The sequence below is a fragment of the Amphibalanus amphitrite genome, unplaced genomic scaffold (genome assembly GCF_019059575.1).
Source record: "Amphibalanus amphitrite isolate SeventyFive unplaced genomic scaffold, NRLGWU_Aamphi_draft 000215F_arrow, whole genome shotgun sequence".
Lineage (NCBI taxonomy): Eukaryota > Metazoa > Arthropoda > Thecostraca > Balanomorpha > Balanidae > Amphibalanus > Amphibalanus amphitrite.
Genome location: NW_024881710.1, coordinates 591,450 through 614,103, shown reverse-complemented (window position 1 = coordinate 614,103; position 22,654 = coordinate 591,450). Strand labels below are relative to the sequence as shown.

General features: G+C 48.9%; 2 protein-coding genes across 3 annotated transcripts; one reads left to right on the top strand and one right to left on the bottom strand.

Annotated features, from left to right (window-relative positions):
• Positions 1-6,301: 6,301 nt before the first annotated feature.
• Positions 6,302-7,702, top strand: LOC122385338. Its single transcript, XM_043373539.1, has 3 exons — positions 6,302-6,429; positions 6,792-7,025; positions 7,277-7,702. The coding sequence occupies exons 1-3, from the start codon at positions 6,302-6,304 to the stop codon at positions 7,365-7,367; spliced, it is 453 nt and encodes a 150-aa protein (XP_043229474.1). The 3' UTR covers positions 7,368-7,702.
• An 84-nt stretch (positions 7,703-7,786) lies between these two features.
• On the bottom strand, positions 7,787-21,650 carry LOC122385359 (metaxin-1-like). 2 transcript variants are annotated; one of them, XM_043373582.1, is made up of 8 exons: positions 21,579-21,650; positions 11,606-11,700; positions 10,467-10,613; positions 10,045-10,148; positions 9,610-9,775; positions 9,223-9,460; positions 8,756-8,925; positions 7,787-8,405 (listed from the first exon to the last, which is right to left on the bottom strand). In XM_043373582.1, the coding sequence occupies exons 2-8, from the start codon at positions 11,672-11,674 to the stop codon at positions 8,352-8,354; spliced, it is 948 nt and encodes a 315-aa protein (XP_043229517.1). In that variant the 5' UTR covers positions 11,675-11,700; positions 21,579-21,650; the 3' UTR covers positions 7,787-8,351. The 2 variants fall into 2 exon arrangements, with proteins under 2 accessions (XP_043229517.1, XP_043229516.1); XM_043373581.1 differs by having other exon boundaries at positions 21,583-21,650.
• Between the last annotated feature and the right edge of the window lie 1,004 nt (positions 21,651-22,654).

The following is a 22,654-nucleotide window of genomic DNA, read 5'->3' as shown; positions in this document are numbered from 1 at the left end:
CTTGGCCTGGTTATGATTATCACCTGTTTATGATAAGGGTCTGGGGGACGAACAAGTAAGCATGATTGGAACAGAAGTGAGCGCACTAGCCTTCCCTGCTATACGATTAGTAGGTACGCTGTTTCGCAATTGAGTGCAAAAGGTGAAAATAATTAGTGCGCACGATACATGGCCTGACTTGTTTGTTTACTACAGACTGTTTGGCTTTGTGTAGCAAATGGTTGTTTGTTTGATTATTTTTTTAATCAATCTGTATCGCATCATGCCCGATATATCATCGTTGACTCCTCCCTCCCCGTATGCTAGCAGGGCGAGACGGCCGGGCGGCGCGCGTCCGATCGACCCCATGGAGCGGCTGCAGGTGGCGCTGCCCAGTCTGCCTCCGCTGCCCGGTGAGGATGCCGCCGACCCCGGCTCCGGCTCCGGCTCCGGCTCCGGGCGCGGCTCCGGCTCCGGGGGACAGGTGACGCTCACACTGGTGCGGAGGTCGCCGCCCGGGCACGGCCTCGAGCGGCCCCGGCCGGTACCGCGGCGCGACCAGCAGGTGAACACTGAGATCACTCTGACCGGCGGCCGGCCGGTGAGACCGCCGCGCCCCGCGCGACACACGGCAGTCGAGGTCACCCCGCAGCTGATCCGACAGGCCCTGCGGCAGCTCATCCAGGCGGGCCGGCGGCGCTCGCTCGAGTCGGCTGTCGTTCCGCCGGCCCTGGCCCCAGTTCAGGCCCCGGCTCCGGCCCTAGCGCCGGTACCGGCTCCAGCTGATCCTGCCGCCGAGACCGCCCGGTCGGAGGGTCCAGCCGAACTGATCAGTAGCTGGGGCCTGCTGATGTCCGGACGACGGAAGAACGTCAACATCTACCTTGGCGTGCCGGACCTCCGGACTGACGCAGCCAGCGACGATGAGCGCTCCGTACTCAGCGCGTGTCGTCTGATACAGCCCAACTCGGTGGTCCGCACGCCCATCGCGCCGACATCTAAAACTGCCCCCCGGCCCGACCAGCCGACCGGTCATCAGGACAGCGCTGGTCCCCAGCCGCACACCACCTCGATCCAGGCCGCAAGAGCTGCTCCCGTCGCCAAGAAGGTGACATTGGGCGCCGCCAAACCCGGCCGGCGGCGCACGGCACGGCGAGCCAGCGATGTAGTGACCCAGGTGAGCCGTGCCGGGTCCGAGCCGGACCGTGACGTGGACCATGACCCGGATCGTGACCCAGACCACGACTCAGACCCCGAGCCAGTCACCGAGGTCGCCAACCGGGTCAGTCCGCGCCGCAGCCAGGTACGCTCAGCGTTCCGGCGACCCGTGCTCGCTCAGCGGGCAATCGGTGCACTCAAGTCAGCCGCGGCTGGAGAGGCTGGCAGACGATCTCTCAAGGAGAGTGGAGCTCTGAAGGCGGTCGCGGAAGGAGGGACTGCCGGTCAGCCGGCGGGGGATGGCCGCACCGATCAGAAGAAGGCAACACCGAATGGCCGCAATTTGAGTGGTGAGATCTTAGGTGTTTGTTCAGCTTTCACGCTCAGTTCAGTTACGCCACTAACGTTTCACGTTTATTTTTTTTTCTGACGGAAGTAAAAATCCATCTAAAAACAATTGATCGTCACAAAAAGAGAAAATTGTATTTGCCCTGACCATGACGAGCGCCTCGCAAAACTCCTAGTAATGGGTTGGAGGGGAGTAATCTTCAGTAGAGTGTATCGATTTGAGGGTTTTTATTCCAGATTGAGAGGAAACTGTCAGATAAAGTGGCGCTATATATTTGTAAGTAAGAAAAACACAAAATCGGTGTCCTGCGGTCAGTATTCTCTGGTCCGCGCCCACTTCTTTGAGACCATCTCGCCGTAACACGGGCTCCTATGGGATAACCTACTAGCGACATCTAGAATTGTAGGTGGCGCTGGCGTCGGCATGGCGTTTTAACACAGTTTGTGGTGTCTGATGCTGATCTTACTCACTCAATAGCGTTTGTTTTCCTTATTTGCCCATAATAATTTGTTTCAGACGTCTAGTTTAACAACTTCAAATGACAGTTAGAGGTTCCTTTGACATACTTCATAGTATAAAATAACAAAACACACAGGGAGTGTGGAGTTTTAGCTACACATGTGCCTATTTTGCCCTAGTTTTGCTCTCGGCTCTCGGCCTAGGCCCTGTTCTGTCTGGGGCAGATCGAAACCTATCTTATACCTTGCTGTGTATAGGAGAGCGTTACATGCGTTGGAAGGCTTGAATGGACTTTGAATGCCCATATCTGTATCATTATCATTAACAGTATCAAACCGCATCTATGCACTTTTCTCCTACGCTATGTTTTCGTGCTGTTCTCATGTCTCCTGTTCTATGATCACTGTATGTTTGTCTGGGTCACAAATGGCCATTGCTTTTGAGCAAAGTAATAGAAATACCCTAAAAACTAAAGTGCATTGCGTACACCAGTGCCTATCGCGCACCAGCCCAGTTCACCGTCAGTTAGCAAAGAGCTCTTCATTTAGTGCCTGTGACGCTTGAAACGGCTGAGCGGCAACAGAGGCAAAGTGTGTACGGCACATGAGTCAAATAATAGGATTCTGGATTATGTATGAACTATGAAAGCAATGGTGAAAGGTATTTTATTAACTCGGTTGGCGCGGCGGAGAAGGACCGACGTAAAAGTCGGTCTCGTCATTGGCCTCGGCAAGTGCGCCGAACAGGGCCCGAACGTGAGCTAGCTACAGCAGGGGTCATATCACGGACTGGTTGACAGTCAATCTGTGCCGGTGACCGGGCTCTTACATGTGATCCTGTATTAAAACACCGCAGACTCACGAGTCCTGGTTGACTGTAGCCGTCTCTCGCATGCGGCAGTTCAGTTTGGTAGTATGCCTATTCCACCTACATAGACGCACCTGTTCGGGTACAGATAGTGCGCTGTTCCGGTACAGACGGCACCCGTTCCGTGCTTCCATCCTCAGGATACTGAAATCCTTCTCCTCCACGCCGAAATCCCCTCCGGGCTGGACAGGCAACTTATCTCATGCGGGCTGCTCCCTTGGAGCGGCACCGCGGCTCCCGAGGGAGCGCACCCCGTAGTCGGGTGCAGTGAGTACTTTGGGGATGGGTGGCTTGTCCTCTGGACGGGCTCAGCCCCGGCGACTCACTAGGGTGCCTGCCCAGACCAATGTCACCCCCTAATTCCTATCATCCGGCTCTGAAATGGTCTTGTCGGACCGAAAGAGCCTAACCCAACAAAACAAACAAACAAACAAATACAGACGGCATCGCCGGGTCTCGAGGGGACCGGTGACGGCACTGTCGCCGCCGTTGGTCGCGGTGACACGGGCGGCGGGAAAGTCACCGGACCTGCACCATAGTACGGTGAATGGTTGGGCCTTCGCCGGCAGTAACTATTTATTTGGGATGCGAGCTGTATGTAATACTACCAGCGCACGATATTCACCGTGTTCGCCGCGCGGTAAGAGAGGAGCCCACGGCAGTCCGGTAGGATAGGCTGAGTTGTGACAAGTTCTACCCCGAAAGTGACCACCTTTGGGGCACTGAGGGACCGCTTGACGTGGCCACTCGTCGGTTTCGGTTTCACCTACTGGCTACTAATTTTAACAGCAGACGTTCGGAGACTGCTAAGTGGGTTTGTTCGTTATGCTTGGTTACGGTTAGAGCCTATGGGTTAGTCTATTCGAGAACATTTTAGGGCCGTGGTATGATGAATAAATGAATTAGCGGGGAGAGGGCAATATCAGAATAAAGTTGACCATCGGGCACCGGCTGTGTGCCGCAGCGTCTCAGTCAAAAGACACCATAATGGCTGCAATGCTCTGAGTCAGGCTATGCTGGGATGATAAAACACGAGAGGGAGAGGGCAATGTAAGGTTCAATCAACCAAGGCTCAATCGGTTCAATCAACCACTGACGACTAGTCCGCTGTACTGCTGGGACGGCATTTCAGCGCCGGGACATACTGTTTTGACGGCAAGTCACAACGGGACAGACTAGAGCATACATTTGTTGAAATGGTCACTCCGAAGCTGACTTTCATCGGTTGTCTGCTAGGCGGACCGTTAATCCGGAACACGGAGAAGTGCAAGCAAGGATGATGGTGAATTAGTCGTAATATAGGACAGAAAGCAAACTGGCTCACCAGTCACCAGTTACCGAGCACCTGACCAGTGTCCACTTTGACATTTGGTCGCTGGTACCACAATTGTACCGGCTATATGTAGTCCTTAAAGGTAGACTGCCACCTTTTTTCCACAAAACGGTTTTCACTAGAGCTGAGCCACCTATGTCCCAGACTGAAGTCGGTTTTCCGAAATTCGAGCCCGTTTGCGAGAAATCGGAGACCAAAGTTCAGTTTGATGCCATTTTTTTAGTCCAAGAAAACCGACATCTCTACTGTTTATCGATAACTTTGAAACATGAATTTTCTTATCTTTTGGTAAATATGTGTCAAAACTTTTATTGTTTCGAGATCAGAGAAGAATTTTGGAGTGTCAAAATAAAAGTTAAACTTATATATTCAGTAGTTCATTTCTTCCAAAAAAGTGTGGGAAATGGGGTTTAACATGGGCCAGACCCATTCCAAATGAGCCATGATTTTTAAATGTTTTACGAACTTAAATGCAAAATAAATTAAACATGGCCAATTTCTTATGAAATCATATATTAGTAAATCATAAAATACCTTACTTTTTCAAATAAAATGTAATAATCTTATGACCTTGAAGTCTAGTGATGTGTAAACATTGTCGCTAGACATTAACCGATTGATAATTGTATGATAATGGACAATTTTTTTTCGCGATTCACGTGATGATACTTTGTCAGGTGAATTCTAAAATTTTGTTTTGTCCAGGGAATAAATCATAGGCCGATCTGAGAAAACTTTTTGAAGGTGGCAGTCTTCCTTTAAAGTACGATGCGGCAGGAGCTCAGTTGCTAATAGTTGCCTAATCTGCTATTTACTTGTTCGTGTTTAAGAGCTCAGGGCGCTAATGCATAGGTAATGTGTATTGTGTTATGTGTGATAATGTGTGGAAAGCTATGCGTTTGCAATGGAAAAAACACTTGCAATGGAAAAAACAGCAATATACCAACACCAATGATGTAAAAAAAATGTGCATAATTTAATCCGAATGGCTTTTTTTACGTTTACAGATGTCTGAAATTAAGTTAGAGACAGTCTGGAATCACTGCCATCTAGCGTCAAAAGGGGAGAACTAAAGCTTCATCCTATGTCCGCAGCAGTTGGAATGGGGTTTACAAAAACCGTTCCGGGTCAGTCAATTTTGAGTTTTGAGGAAAATGTTGCGCCCAGATATTATTTTTATGTCCTTGCGCCAAATAATATGCCAGTTTCCTTGCAAATTTCGGTTATCGATACACTCTAATCTTCAGCCCTCCAGAGCCCGACTCGTGAATCTCGCAAGATGCATTAGGATGGTCGTAAAAATCATAACAAAACTGGGCATGTTCTTTAGTAACTGTTTTCATGTCAAAGGTCAGATAGCTATAGATCATCGAACTAAAAATTTCCCGATTTCTTTTAAACATTTATCCAGCGAGCAGGGCTTTAACCAATTTCGGATCGCACTATAAAAACGTGCAAAATGTGAATCTCAGTACGTAAATGGACGGCATTCGGCTTGAACCATAACTGATCTCGGATTCTCTCGCTTCCCTCTCCGAAGCAGCATGTCCGCTGCCCGTTCGCCTGTTTTATTTGATCGACTCTGCTGCCATTGCGTGATTTTCCAGTCGTGCCGACTGTACGTGACAGCCGGTCTCCCGCGGTGTGGAGTGTTTAGATAGCGTCCATCGATTAAACTGCCACCCTCCCCCCCCCCCCCCCTCCCATCATCACGAACGGGCCACATTGGTTATCTGGTATCGACCTGCGGCCTTGTACCGACACGGCAGCGTTCCTCGCTCCGACAATCGCCCGGTCGAATGGAAGAATAAATATATACTTCAGAAAACTTATAAACTTGAACAGCGATCTTTCTGGATGCCAAGTTATGAAAAAGGCTGTTGCATCTTGATTGTTGCATCTTGATAGTTTGAATTCCACTACACGGCGTTATGTAATTTGAGTTTAAATGAAAAAAATCGCTGGTATGTTCGGCGCATACGCATTTACACGTGGCAAGTGACTTTGTCAGTGACGTAACCACCACATATTTTTTTCTAACCACAGATATCTAAGATTCATGTGTGTCCCTAGTGAAAAAGAGTACTTAGATTTATAATACTTTTGACCTGTTTAAGCAACTGTCGGCTGAGCTTCCGGCTGTTTCAGCAGAGAGGATGGCCACGGTGGCGGCGAGTGGGGACGTCTCTGGAGTCCCGGGGCCCCGCTCCACCCCCGCCCCGGTGTCTGACTCGGAGCGTCCGTCGGCTGCGGCAGTCTGCCCGGCGACGGCAGCCACCGGCACGTAAGTCCGTCAGCACCGACCACTGGCCTCAGCGCCCTGGTGATAACACGATCAGTGCTCCCCAAGTGCTAAACGCCTCGGTACCAGCAAATTAAATGTAACGTCAACCCGTCTTCGTACTGGCATACGACCGTGGTGCTGACATGTCGAGTACACGGGCGACACTTGCCAAAAGCCGTTGGTAGGACTCTGATAAATTTTAGGGTACCACAACCAGCCATTAATACCACGCAACGCTATGCTTTTTTTATGTCTCCCTGCCTGTGCTTCACGGTGAATACTAAATACCATACACGCCTCCCATTATGTGTTTGCACTCACCCAGTAGACTGTCTGACTCCTCCTGGCCGTCCGACCGTCAGGTGCCCCGCCGGTGGTGTTGACTCCACCCACTTCTCGACGCTCGCTCCTGGCGACCCGGTCCCAGCCTGCCAGACACTGGCGCCGTCTGACTTGCGCCGCTCGCTGCGGCCGCGCTCACCGGAACCAGAGGACGCACCAGACGAGCACAGCGAGCCGCACGAGCACCAGTGCTGGCAGCTCTACCAGAAACTGAGGAGCAACGGGGTCAAAGTGTCATATGACGTCATCAAAAGGTATCTGAGAGTACATACAAATGGGCAGAAGTGCGAGCTTATACGCCCTCAAAATTCGCGCCTGTGGCAATCATGGCTTAATTCTGCTCTGTGTAAAGTAAAATGGTGGAGTTCTCTTAATTCTAACTAGCCTATTGGCTCCAGTCTAATTTAATGTTAACCTATTACTTCCTTTGGCTTAATCTGTGTGAGATTCTCGCTGTCTGCTAAGCTTCTATGAGTCCCACTCACGTGACTATAACCTGTTGCAGGGGAATGCTTACCCCTACAGAGTACAAGCGCTGCTCCCGACCCAGCTCCACCAGAAGCCCCGTGGCAGCCTCAGCCGCTGGCAACTGCTGACCGGGGTGCTTGGGAGTGGAGAGCTGCTGACGACCTCAGCAGCCAGCTGCCGACTGCTGACGATCTCTGCCGCTGGAGATTGCTGACGGGGGTGCTGGTCTGGTCATCTTCAACTGTGGAGAGCTGCTGACGACCTCAGCAACTGCCGACTGCTGAGTGCTGGGTGCCGGGTGGCACACTCTACTGTTGTGGACGGCTGGGGGACACTGTACCATTTCCCGTACGGATAGCGGACGCTCACCGAACGTGACAAGGAGTCCACTATATAGCGCGTTTCTGCGTTACAAGTTGCAAAGAGTTGCATTTCAAGTAATGTCCACATTTAAGAGAGCGAGTTGCGTCCCAAGTAATGTCCACATCTAAGAGAGCAGTCACTCGTGGGTCGACAATCTGATGTATCATCAAACAAGGGGTGCATATTTGGATAAAAAGTGGGTTTATTGTATACTCCAACCTATTTTGCAACGCTGCATGGCACAAAATGCATCTTTACCCAAAAATAAACACGCTTACGGTCGAAAACCAGGGTTTCAATACCTACAAATGGGACCCTAACAAATGCTAAGTAAACACAAACTGCACTGGGTAAACGAATGGGGACACAAATGACGGCGTTCTTTGAGTCCTTCTCTGGGCCTACTGTCCACTGCCGATCAATGACCATAAACAGGCAATAAAATACACAGCCATGTGTTTACTTAGTGAGTCGTATGACCGGCACGATCGGCCCATCTAATCCATACAAAACAAGGGCACTGCAAATCCATAGTGCCAGCGCAGTGCCATCCCCGCTACACCCTGGCACCAAATCAGTAGCGGCATCAAAATAGGTCACAGCGATACCGAATCGACAAGTTCAGCTCACAAAATAACCCCGCTGGGCCTACACGCATCCGTTATACACATCATACACATCAACAGCCTCACAGGCTCTCTGCCTACTACATGGAGCAAAACTATAGGGTCTGCCGACGGTTTGAGCGCCTAGTCGGCATCCATTTCCGACATGTCGTATTCAGACTGGTCCTGAGTCTCGATCTGAAACAGAAGCCCGACTGCGTCAGCACAACAGTTCGCTTAGACGATTCGCCTATTTCCAACTCGCTTAGAATGTTTCATTAGTTCGCATGCTTGGAGCCAACTTGCCTTCAAGTTCGAAACCGGTCAAGTTTGACTTCGGCGCGATGTCTGTTGACTTTTACTATAATTTAATAAAGGACTTTCCCTATTATGTTTCATTCTCGCTTCCAGCTTGTCGCTACGTGACTCAGAAGCCGATTTAGATCAGCGGAGGCAGGTAAGAACGCCTCCTGTGTCGATGCCTTACAATCTGACCGCCCCAGCGCCGGCTTCCCTCCCCACCCTGCGTCAGCATGTGTAGCCCGCACCTTGACAATGCCGTTGGTGAGCGCGAAGGTCAGCATCACGACAGCGGCGACTAGGCCCGCCAGCACCTGGTTGCGCCGCTTGTGCGGGAACTCGGCGTCATCTGCCGTGTTATCGGCCCGGGAGCCGCCGCCTTCGCCCGACCGTCTGTCCTTCTGACGTGCCTCGTACTCTGGGGGTCACACACAGCAGTGGTGCAGCGATACAGTAGTGGTGCAGAAATAATACAGCACTGATACCGTGATACTAGAGCAGTAGTACAGTAACCACAGCAGTGATTATATAAACACTAGCACTACAGAAATATTCAGCAATCGAAAGTGACTGTAATAACTTATTTGTTTGAATGAGATTAAAAATGAAAGCGGCAAAAACCGGCATCCTTTCAAATGAAAAAATAAGAACAATCAAAATACATTCAACGGTAAGCATTTCGTTAACTTTGTCTCTTGAAGGTGTGCTGGCTCACCATCCCGCTCCTTGACGAAGAACTTTTGCTGCACGCGACCGACGAAGGTGACCAGGTTGGGGTATCCCTTGAGCAGGCCCTGCAGTCGGTGGCTGGGCAGAGGCGCGCGCAGCAGCGGCGCCAGCAGGCCGAACACCCGCGCGTCCAGTGAGGTGGGCGCACTGCCGCCCAGGAACCAGTGCCGGTCGCCCAGCTGCTCCGAGAGCGACGAGAAACACTCGTCGGCGCGACGACACACCTGCCGGACGGCAGCCGTTAGCAACCTGCGGCCCAAGTCTGTTTTGTAATGCATACGAGCCGGATCCCAGCTGTCATTATTTACCACCGATATGCAGCGACGAGTGTCCTTAAACTAGCACAGCAGCTGCGCGTGTCGGTTCCACTTACATACGCCTCGACGGCTTCTGGCGTGGCATCGAAGTCGCAGACGGCGGCCAGCCGTCGCCGGGCCGCCGCCTCCCACACAGAGGGGTAGTAGAAGTTGAGCGGGAATCGCAGGTGTGACGCGTACCACTTGCGCGTCAGCTCGGTGCTGTTCTTGGCATCCACCCACCTGCGGCGGACCCCGCCCAGCGAGTCAGCGCGTCTGACACGATAAATACAGAACTGAGACAATATAAACACAGTAAGATTAGAGGTGTTCTCGTAAAATTTCAGTATCTGGCGAAATGATCAAGCATAATGCAGCGTATTGAGTAACATTGAAAAATTGGTTTCGATCAAATTAATAAGCACAATGCGATTATTTGACGAAATTATATGATAAGGAAGCGTCCCCACAGCGACAGAAGCGCCGTGTCTCGGCCGGCACTTGACACGTACCAACAGAGCCACAGAGCCGGCTCCAGGCGGTCCCGCAGCAGGTTGGAGAAGGCCAGCGAGTCGGCACACTGGCGGGCCGACAGCGCGTAATCCGGGTTGTAGTTCTGCAGAACACACACAGGGCGTCCATTGGTGGGCTCAGGGGGTGTGGGCACTCCAGCCAGCAGCCAGCAGACACTACCCAGCCTGACGGGAAACACTATACAGCCTGACAGGAAACACTACACAGCCCAACAGCAGACACTAACGGCTACCTGTATCAATCAGGAGACGCTAGGTAGTAGGTACCCATCCTGACAGGGAACGCTATCCAGTCTGACAGCACACACTACCCGTCAGAAGACTCTTCCTAGCCGGCCAGCACCCACTACCCAGCGACACCGGCCAACGACGGAGCCCCGGACCGCGGTCCGACCCCTCACCTGGCGTTTCAGATGCAGTATGATATCATCTAGCAAGCCGATCACAGCCTGCTCGTGGCGCAGCACGGGAAAATGCCCGCTCGGAGAGCGCAGAGGGTTGTTGGCGGCAGTCAGCTCCGCTTCGGCGCCGCACATCTTCAAATAGGTCTACACAGAGGGGATACAACAGGAATCAGATAGCGAAATGTAACCTTTATGACCTCTAGTCTAGACTCTAGTGAATTGACCTATGACATCTCAAGATTGACTGAAATACTAGGTTCATGATTTTCACGCTCTTTCGAACATCGCCTACCACGCGTCGCTACGTGGCTCAGGAGCCGAGTCAGAGCGGAGGAGGTGTGTTTCACATCCCCGGCCCAGTGCGGGTATAAGTACCAAGCGCTGCTCCAGTGCACTGTGCAAGTTAATTTGTAGCAATAACTGAAGCCCACATTTTTTATGAACAATTAAAAAAAACTGATGAATAGTGAACAACCAATTAAAAAACTTTCTTGAAATACTCTGTAGCACAATCAGACAATTTTAGAGGCATGGGTCCTGATACCTTACTAACATTGTACCCGGTGCCCTGCCCTTAAGTGACATGGGGCCAGAACTCTGATAAGGGTCGCAAAGTTGATGCATCGCAAGCTAAGCTAAGTGCTGTGGCATTAACTACCAACATACACAATTACACACACAAACTCCCGTAGCCGGTCCCGTAGCTCAGTTGGTTAGAGCGTTGGACTCCGCGTGGTGAGAGCACGCGTTCCCGGTTATAACAGTCCGGGTTCGAAGCGCGACGGGCGCTCGACATTTATGGGCCTCCTGACAGGTATGGTTGCGGTTGGTGGCAGGCCGTAGCCAGGCGAAGTCAGCGAGGGGACCGGCCGTGCGCGGCTTTGTGCGCACGTTTAACTTTGGACTCTAAATTCTGCCATAGAATCGGAATTGCGCGATCGGAGGGTAGAGGGCAGGGTCATCGCAACGAGCTTCGCTTAGCGGTGGCTCTGTCCTTGTGAATCCTTCCCATCAAAAGGTTCGGACAAAAAAATTAAAAAAAAAAAGACTGGAATCCCTTCCCACCAGAATGAAGATGACTGCTTTTGACTTGACTAATGACAAGATGGGAAAGGAGGTGCCAGCTCACTACTTACCAGAACTTCCAAGCAATTGGAATCAATTGATGGCAGACCCCAATCTCCAGGCCATATTTCCAAATTCATGGCTGGTGTTATGCAAGGTCTTGATTCTGAAAACAGCAGCATAACACATACAGGGTGTCTCAAAAGTTCGTTCACAGGTACCAGCCATGCTTTTTTGTCAATAATTCTGAATCAACAAGAAATAAACAGTCGAAATTTTGCATGGGCATTGGTGACAACCTTCCTCAAGCAGTCTCATTGTTTTCAAGTGCATTCGACCCTTCATGAGCTCACAAAAAGGGTTCACCTCTGACCATGGGTCAGGCACGAAAATGTAGGTTGCAAAGTCGGGTATGTTGTGAAACTCTCTGTTTCAGGAGTAATGGGAATGGTTAAGTCGGAAATGACACATGGCTAAGTGTCGGCGAGGATGAGTGCAACATGATGATTATCTCATAAAAACGGTGGCTAAAATTTTTGAAGGACGAAACCATGCGAGACTAACGGCGTTTTGAACGACCCTCGCACGACAGCAGACTCGTGTTCCGGAAAGCAGCTGAAAATGCGGTCATAACTATTGAAAACTGGCAAGAAGGTCACAGACAGAGGTTACCCATTTTGAAAAAGTGCAGGTCATCGTAAAATAAAGACAAATTATAATTTAAAATTGTTTATAATATCTATAACGCTAATTTTTGGGGACAATAACACAAAAATCGTCAATGCCAAGGACACCTGACCCTCCAAAAGTGTCAGTTATTGTAAAATTTTATCTAACGAAGTTTCAAGAGGCAGATCTGCAGCGAATAATTTTCTTTTAAACACAAAATCCCGATAAAACCACACGATGGACAGGTTTGGGCCGTTTACAAAGCAGAACATCTCCCGAGGAAAACACTCCGCAACCGAGCGAAGGTCTTGGCATGGGGAATGACGAGCGCTTGGAATTTGCAAAATTTGCACAATGTGTCTGAGAAACAGACGTCCGACACATTCTGCTACCATATGATGCGAAAAATTTACTCCTGGTACTTCCCGTTTGTTCAGGACTGGGGTCGTTTTGAAAAGGAAAATGGCGCTTGGGATGTCGGCGCCAGTCATTCATGAAGCAGTTAGCGCCAGAGAATGCCTACAAAATACTCAAGAATGGTGTCGATGCAAGCTGTCGGCTTTCAGGGAAAATCAGATGTTGCCGGGGAGCTAGTCAAAACTAAATCCGACGCAGAAACTGCAGGGGATTCCCCTGCAAGAGCTTGAAAGCTGGTAACCTTTTATCAGCCTCCGGCAGCTGACGGAGCAACAGAAATCGGTATGGGCAAATATTTTTTGGAGATACAGCAAAGGGGTTGGTTTCCAACCTTCTTAATCAGTTGTCAAAGCATGCATATTTGTCTAGTGTACACACAGACACCAAAACTTTATACTTTTGGCCGGTTCTTATATGCTTTATTGGCATGGGAAATGTGTGAACGAACTTTTGAGACACCCTGTAGGTAGCTGGCATTACTGAAAAGTTTTCACACCTGCTACATGGCGCTAATATTAGCTGTAAAATAATTACCTATACATGAAATGCTGATGTCCCTGTAAGGAAACAGTTCCTCATTCCCAATCATCCTTTCCCATACGCCGAGATATCCCTTTAGCATTATTCTAGCCGTGCGGGAAACATTTGCACGTGATCTTTCCTGCACTGTTTTCCGGCACGGGTTGATGACCTACAGTTCTGGTGATTTTTTGATAAAAATCTTAAAAAGGGTGATTTCAATAATTAAATTGTGAGTTTCTGAATAGATATTAAACGACGTATGGGAAATATCTTACTGAACTTGCTCTGGGAAGAAAAATTGAAACCTCGGTCTTCAAAAAATCTCCGGCACTCGGCTACGCCTCGTGCCTACAATTTTTTAAAGACCTCGGTTTCCATTTTTCTTTCCCAGAGCCGTTCAGTAATATATATTTCTGAATTTCCAATTTTCAATCAAAAATATAATTCAATTGGAAAAACACAGGTAGATACATTACTCTTACTCTTCAGTTACATTTCACTCCTAACTCCATGTCATAGTTTATCATCTTATTCTTGCAACATCAATCATCATCAAAGTAGAATCAGCAATCAGCATAATAAAATATGCAGAATAATTGTTCTAATTATTGGCCCACTGTAAAGCAGGGCAACACAATATACGACAAGATAGCAGGGTGGCAAATCCTAACCAGCAAACACCATCCACATCCAGACTGGAAATCTGCACCGGCATAAACAGAACAAAACTTACAACTTTTACCAGCTTTTAGATATCTATGCTTTTGATATGAAAAACTGCAATTGCAATGAAATGCTCATTATTCACTGCCTGATGCCAATGTCATGCCAATGATGTGTCCTGTTCATCATTTTCTTAAAGGGACACTCCCACCTTAACATTAGTTTTGAGTTGAGATAGCCAAATTGGTGGCCATGGCCTGCAAATACCGGTTTGGGCACTCACAACATCGACAAATGCTTTAATTCGGAGATATGGAATTTCAAACTTGCAGTTTTCGGATTCTAAGGGGCTAGTGCATTGGTATGCCCCCTTAGAATTTGTGACGTCAGCGGAGATCTAACGATTTTTAAATCTTTTACTAAAACGTTTGGTAGCACGCGGTGGTATATGCTGCTTTGCGCGCAACAAATGCCGCACTTTCAAATAAAGTCGCTAGGAACAGCGGAGATCCCAAAAAGTAAACAAAAGTAAAAGTCTAATATCTTGCAAACCGGTGAATATTTTTCGATGAAATTTGGTAGATATTCGTTTTCGCTCTTTCTGAACCGAGCGACATCACTTTCGTGCCAATTCATTAACTTTTTTGAAGGTGGGAGGGTCCCTTTAAACAACGATGTGGCAGCACAGTCATTCAGCACAGTGTTATTCGAGGCCTGATGGTGGGGCTTCACTGCTCCATATCACAGTAAACAGGGGCGTAGGCAGGGGGGGGGGCCACTGGGCCATGGCCCCCCCCCCCCCCCCCTTGGGCGCCGAAGGCGCCCTTTGCGATTGGAGGGCGCCGAAGGCGCCCTCCAATCGCAAATGCAATTGTGATATAATCGAATCGAAAAACAATCGCGACTGGAGGGCGCCCTCCAATCGCGAATGTGTTTACAGGGAAAATACGGATGGAGGGCGCCCTCGGAGGACGCCCATTCCAAATACGCCCTCCAAATACGGTTGGAGGACTCCCTCGGGCGCCCTCCAACCACATTTGTAGGCTGTAGCTCTCTAAGCGTAACGGTGGTCGCCTATGTAAGCCGCTGTCCTGTAAATAAGCGCCCTCTCACCCGAAGGCGCCCTCCTGTAGGTCGCCACCCTGCTACACATTGCCGCCCTTCTGCTGATCGGCGTCCTCATAATTATTGGCGCTCTCCTACCTATTGAGCCCTCATGTGAAATTTTGAAGGCCGCCTTTCTCCCTTTTGGCACCCTCTTGTTCAGTGCCGCCCTCCTACCTATTGGTTCCCTAGTCCTTCCTGTTGAATGTTAATCGGGGCCCTTCTCCTATTGGCGCCCTCGTGTAGATCGCCGCCCTCCTAACCACTGGCACCCTCCTGTTGATCACCGCTCTCCTATCCACTGGCACCTTCCTGTTGACCAGCGCCCTCCGCACAGACGCCCTCCTGTTCGTGTCATCCTCTTGAGCAAAGGCGCCCTCCTCACCATTGCCACCCCCATTTTAATCGTCACCCTTCCGCTCATTGGCGAATTCCAGTTGATGACCGCCCTCCCACCTATTGGCGACCTCTTGTTGATCGCCACCCTCCTATTGGTGCTCTCCTGTTCCTCGCCACCCTCTTACCTGGTGGCGCCCTCCTGTTGATTGTTGATCGGCGCCCTCCTACCTATTGGTGCCCTCCTGTTGATCGCTGCCCTTCTATCCATTGGCGCCCTCCTGCTGCTCGCCAACTTCCTACCTATCGGTGCCCTACTGTCGAAACTCGGGATGTTGATCGGGGCTCTTCTACCTATTAGTGCCCTCCTGTGGATCGCAGCCCTTCTACCTATTGGCAACATCCGTTGATCGCTGCCCTCCTATCATTTATTTACTCCTTTGGCATGTTTTTCAACTTAGTCGTTCTATTGCACATAGTTGATGTCTTGCCTGTGAAAACTGCCACAAATGAACGTGCATTCAGCACAATGAATGAAGTATCTATACCTACCAAAACTATCTACGCTCTACGATGCATGAAACACGTCTTTGGTCTTAACGGATTGATCCTACTTTACGTGCATCATGGCATCTATATGGATTACGATTAAGTATTGTCAACAGGTTCGGGCGCAACAGCAGGCATCTGAAGTTTCGGTGATTGAAACTGGTTATGTGGGTCCGGTACACTGTATGCATCTGTGAGAAGGCTATGAAGGCTGGTCTGAGGTAATTTGGATGATGTTTACGCATCTCGCGCTCCGGTATCAATCCGATACGGTGATCTGGTGCGTAGATATGCCACCGCCAATAAACTTTTATACATCGACACCCATGAGCCAAGCTTTCTGTACAGTTTGTGTGGCAGCGGCCCGACCAAACCTTAGGTATTTTTTACACCTTCAAATTTGGTAAAAGAGCGAGAGGAGCTTTGAACAGTGATCGTATAAAAGGCGTGCCTACAAAGCGGAGGAAAAGGTTGTTTTCAAAAATTTCGCGCGCCTTCGGCGCAACATTTCAAGAACACTTGACCTTTTGTGACCTGGAGTATAAAGAATACACACGATGCAAAATCAATGCAGCACGACCTATACGAGGTTACGCAAAAAAAAAACTGGTGGCATGGTAAAAAACGCCTCCCAACCCCCCAACCCCCACTGAGCGATTTTTTATCTCGCGACCGTATGGCGCCCTCCTTGGGTGAGGTGGCGCCCTCCAAACCCTTGGCCCCCCCCCTTCGCGATTTTCTAAATACGCCGCTGACAGTAAATGGTGGCAGTTCGGGAGAGGGGGCCCTCCAGACGTAATTCACAACCACAGCAACGAGCATCACTGCATTGCCAAAAAATAAATAATAAAATTTGGGAAAATGATAGCCTACAACATCCAAAATATTATGAGCTACAAGAATTGTTAACACTATTATTGAAAAAGTGTCACTATTATACTATTATAAAAGTCCATATTTATGTTGCGATCTTCAAAAACGCACCCTCAGGCAACCTCCCCCTAAATACCCAACCCACCCAGTAAATCTGCCCAGCACCTCATTTTGACAAAGTGCTTTCACAGTTCACACTGACATCTCTAATTGGCATTTGGCATGCTTCGCAGCATCAAGCTATAGCTTGGTTTAGAAAATATAAAATTTATAACAGCCGACATGGTCACATGGGTACGGATCCCAGACAACCAATCACAGAAATCAAGATGGCCATTAAATTGACAGTCTTCAAGCATGAAATTATGGTTCAAAACATGGCTAATAGAAGCCTCTCAATGAACCATTAATTTTGCATTCCCTCAGAGTTTCAGTTTTGAGAAAATCCCTCAAGATCCAATATCCATCTCAGATCCATGATCATGAATCATGGATCCGAGATGGTTCTTGAGGGATTTTCTCAAAACTGTGAACTCTGAGGGAATTCAAAGTAGTTGGTTCGTTTAGAGGCATCTATTAGCCATGTTTTGTTTTCCACAATAATTCCACGCTTAAAGGCCACTAATAGGTTTAGGTTTAGGTTTTACTAGTGGGCTTGGGTAGACCGGGTCTATTCAGGGCCCACATCCGGATAAGGTCAGAAATGACTCAGTGAGGATTCCTTGTGGCCCAGTGTTGGTCCAACCGGTTTTTAAAGCTGTTCGTAGTCATTGCCGATATAACTTCCTCTGGCAGAGCATTCCAGGGGGACACCACACGTTGAGAAAAGAACATCCTCCTTGCATGGTGGGTCACTCGTTTCTTGGTCAGCTTGAAGCAGTTTCCTCTGGTTCTCCCCTCCTGGTTCTGCTGGAAGAAGTGCTCCGGCTTCAGCTTCGTCTTCCCCGTCAATATCTTGTAGGTCTCGATAAGGTCTCCTCTCCGTAGGCGCTGTTCTACACTTGTCATACCAAGATTGATGAGTCTCTGCTTGTATGGTACGTTCTTCATCCCCTTCACCATCTTTGTCGCCCTTCTCTGAACTTTCTCCAATGCTTTGAAGTTTTGCGCCATGTACGGTCCAACCGCTTGGGCACAGTACTCGATGTGGGGTCGGACAAAAGCGTTGTAGAGTGGCTTGAAGTTTCTCCTGCTTATTGTGCGGAAGGTCGCCTTGAGCTGCTTCAGGGCTGACATGCCTCTGCTGGCTGCCATCTTGCAGTGTAGTGTCGGCTTCAATGTGTTTTCCACAATCACTCCCAGGCCTCTCTCTTTGCAGGTCTCTTCCAGCGACTCCGAGGTTCCGTCCTGTGTCATAATGGTACACTCTTCGAGGATTTCCTGTGCCGCAATGCATCACTTTACATTTGGATATGTTGAACTTCATCAGCCATGTCTGTGACCAGTGCGAGAGTGTGTCCATGTCTTGTTGGAGTGCCTGTGTGTCGTTGGTGCTGGTGACTGCCCTGTACATTTTCATATCGTCAGCGAACATCTTCACTCTGCTATGTAGTAGTTCGGGAATCTCATTGACAAAAAGCAGAAACATGACCGGTCCCAAAACCGAGCCCTGTGGGACACCGCTTGAGACGTGGGCCCAACTTGAGTGGCTACTACCAACCTTCACCTGCTGCTGCCGTGCATGTAGAAAATCTATCAGCCATCTCAATACTCTACCCTTCAGACCATAGGCACTTAGCTTGCGATACAGTCTCTTATGCGGTACGGTGTCGAATGCCTTCTTGTAATCTAGGTATACGACATCCAGTCCCTTACCCCCATCCAATATCTCCGTCCACTCCTCGAATGACTCCAACAAATTGGTTTGACACGACCTCTTCTGTAAAAATCCATGCTGATGCTCACTGATGATATTGTGCTGCTCCAGGTGGTCAACAATGTGTCGCTTCAGTATCCTCTCCATGACTTTGCACACCTGTGAAGTGAGGCTGACTGGTCGGTAATTACTCGCATCACACCTTGCTCCTTTCTTAAAGATGGGTGAGATGATTGCCTTCTTCCAGTCCATGGGTAATTGTCCACTCTCCATCGACTTCCTGAATAGCAGGCACAGAGGCTTGGCTAACTGGTCCGCACATGCCCTGAGCACTGCGCTGGGCACTTCATCTGGGCCTGGGGCCTTGTTTGGGTTCAGGTTTCGCAGTTCCTTGAGCACTTGCTCTTCTGTTACATCGATGTCGGTCATTACTTGGTCACTGTCCAGACGATCCGGGAACTCTGGGATGTCACCTCCTCTTTCCTCAGTTAACACTGACTTAAAGAATGATTGCAGGACCTCTGCTGCTTCTCCATCTGTCTCCGTCAACTGGCCTCTGTTGTCCTTGAGTGGTCTGACAGCTGCTCTCACCCTCTGCTGTGTCCTGATGTAGGAATACAGCTTCTTTGGCGCTTGTTTGAGACTGCCTGTAATTCTGTTCTCATAGTCCCTTCTTGTTTTTCTTATCATACTTGTCGTCTTATTTCTCTGCTGTACAAAACTCCTCCAATACTCTGTGCTCTTTGTCTCCACATATTCCTTCCAAGCATTATGTTTCTTCTTGACTTCTCTCTCTAGGCCCTTGTGCCACCATGGCGCTTTGCACTTCTTAGTTCTTCCTGTCTTCATCTTTGGAACATGTTCCTCAATCATCCTTTTGAGTTTCCTCTTGATGCAATTCCAGGTTCCTTCTGTATCCATGTCCAACAAGATGTCGTCCCAGTTAACTTGTCTGAGTGCTGCAGACATGTTGGTATAGTTCCCTCCTGTAGTTGAACTTTGTCTGTTCACTTCTTCTCTCCCCGTCACTATCATTACCATCCCTGAATAACCATGATAACACTACATGATCACTCTAGTTGTCTACATGATCTAATCTAGTTGTCATGTTGATTTTCGTGTTTGGTCGTCTGGGATCCGTATTCCGTGCCCATGCCTGTCGGGTATACCGGGTGGCCCAGAAAAACGTTCCGAACTTTGGAGGCCTATATATCAAATTCGAGTGCAAATAACGAGCCAAAATTTTCATCAAGTTTGCGTCATTCCTTTGCGCATTGGTATGCCAAATTATGACATTATACCATCGTTTTCAAGCTGGCAATCTTGAGTTGAACTAAGCAAGACGTTTTTGCTTTTTTGCCGATGTCAAACGATAGTGATGCTTGGGTTAGACGTCCCATGTTATAAACAAGAATAAAAAATAGAACACGTGAATGAAACCAACACGTATGTTCTTATTTTAAATACTTTGTCTCACTTATGTGCCAAATATTCAAATACTGAGCCGAAATGGTGCTCATGGATGCCATTCGTTTTAACACCAAATCATGTTTCGAGCAGGAGTGGCACGGTGCATGGATTACTGCTGATTACCCTCCTTTCAGTAGATCAAACAATAAATCGACCGGATAAGGAAAACAAACTAAAGCAGACTGGTTCCTGCGCCAGAAAACCACAGAAAAGCTTATGAAAAACATTGCCAGCAGATGACAAAAAACTGGTTGAAAAGCTACCTTTTCCCAGGAATGTCAGCCAGGAAAGCATTTGAGCCACAAGATGGTTAGAAAACTGGAAACTTCTTCCGATGCCGCTGTCACAGAGCCATCGTCGTTGCCTGAGGGAATGTGTCATCCTGAGACCACAGACTGCAAAGTATGGCAATGTCGACGAGATCTCGTCGGTGCGGGCTTGTTCGGCTGGTGCGGATTTTGGAGTGGTGCGGTGCGGATTTTGCCTGGTGCGGTGCGGATTTGGCTTGGACCTTGATGCGGTGCGGACTTCGCTTGGTCTTCTTACCCGGCCGGGTTTCCTTGTTGACTGTTCTTTGGAAAGCCCTACAAATGCGTGCCAGCCACGGTGACGCACGGTGACGGAGAAAGGTTTCAATTTACTCTACGAACTAACAATTGCGGCAGAACAAATCCATTCTCGCCTCGGAAATTAACGTGATGACGACGTCATTAGAACGAAGACTGGTTGCGGTGGTGACTGGTATGTCACATTTGCGAGCAGCTGATTTGAATTGCCAATCAGCACGCTACTTTGGAATGACGTCATTAGTTTTACTCATACGAAAGTTTGTTGAGGCGATTTTATCAAGAATCGTCAAATTCACACGTGACATTTAGCATGTAGAAGGCCCACAGAGAGGGGAGAAGTTCCGAATGTCACATGACCCAATATGCCCTCCGGCGCCCTTTTGTCACCGGCGTCCGTCTATTTGCTCTATTTCAAACTTCCCGTACAAGTGCGTGGCGCGGTCCCGTGGTGAGCGTTTCTCGTGAAACTGAAATTGGAGGGGAAATAATTATAGTGAGATGAAGTCCCTTGCATTATAATTGCCTATGGGTTCGGTGCGGATATTTTGGGCTCTCAGCTCGCGTTGGTGCGGATTTTCCGGCTCAGTTTGAAGGGTTGTTGCGGATTTCGAACTTGGGCCGGTGCACCTCGTCGACCTGCGTGCCATACTTTGCAGTCTGACTGAGACCCGAACCATCAATGAGACTAGCCGCTAGTAGAAGTCATGGCTCTTAGCCGCGGCGGCGCGGGGTGAAAGTGACCCGTTCACTCACATTATTTAGTAAACATCGGAGCAAAAAAGTATTTTTTACATGGCATGCTTGAAACACGAACCCTTTAAAAAGTAATCTACCGAACACCATGAAAATCACACCATTTACTCAAAATAGGTGCCGCATTGACTATTCGGAGTTTCAATGTTGTATCTTTATCACTTTCTGAGAAATATTGATTTAAAATTGGGAACGTTTTTTCTGGGCCACCCGGTATACCCGTTATAAAATCTAGGCAAGTCCCTTCCCTTATCAGTCAGGCTTCCCTTTGTGAAAACAGCCTAGATTAGGTTTAAGACTTACCTACCCTCGGAACAGATGTGAGATGAATATAAAATGATCACAGAATACCCGGGGAACGCCACAGTTCCGACTCACGCAAGGCGAGACTCACGCCACCCTCCACCACAAAAACTTTGTCCTTCAGTGTGATCGACGTTCACGATTTTCAGCTGCTGGCAGCAGATAAATGTCTATCCAGCCAATCAAAATGACCTTTTTTATTTACTTGTGCCCAATAACCCTTGGTACTTTTATTTCCGAACAGAATCTTGATCGTAGCGCTAGCGCCGTTGGTGCCGCACTTTAGGCTTGCTTAAAAAGCAGACATAACATATGATAAGTCAATGCCAAGGCCATCTATAGTGTAAGTGCCCTATAATAAAAGTACCTAAGGGATAGCACTTCTCGGATAGCCACTATTCATGGGCGTCACAACCACTAGGGACACTAGGGACATTGTCCCTAGAAGTTTTGAAATCTTAAAAAATTACTAGGGACTGTCCCTAGAAGTATTTGGAGCTCCCTTTACTGGGGAAAAGATTTAGGGACACGCAAAGAATCCGGGACACGATAATGGCGCAACTTGCTCAGCTCTCCGAATACATTTGGTTTGCCTTGAGAACAGTCGCGTCAACATCGCTACGGTAAGTAAAAAGGCCCGCGAGCGGTGTGCATCCCCATAGGCCATAGATGTGACGGTGCTCTCCATGATATACCTAGGGCCTTGCTCTCCAGGCACGTGTATGTGGTCGCCGTAAAGCTGAATACGGCAGGCCGGCACTCGTCCGAGAAATTGGCCGAGATTGTTTCCCAGTCACCCGAGGAGACACCAGAGCCGATTCTGGAGGTGCCCAGCATGATTGCTGAAACGAACTCGGCTGGTTACATCCAGGTCCAGCTCAAAAACCCGACCGATGACGATATGCAGCTGCCCGCCGTTTACGAGCTGGGGCAGACTCGGCAAGAACGTGCCCTATGTATTCATCGAGCAGTGCAGGGAGTCTTTTGAGGCGCTGAAACGGTGTTTATGCGAGAGTCCGGTGCTCCGGTCTCTCGATCGAAATTCAAATGGCATCTGATAGCCCCGGAAAAACTGT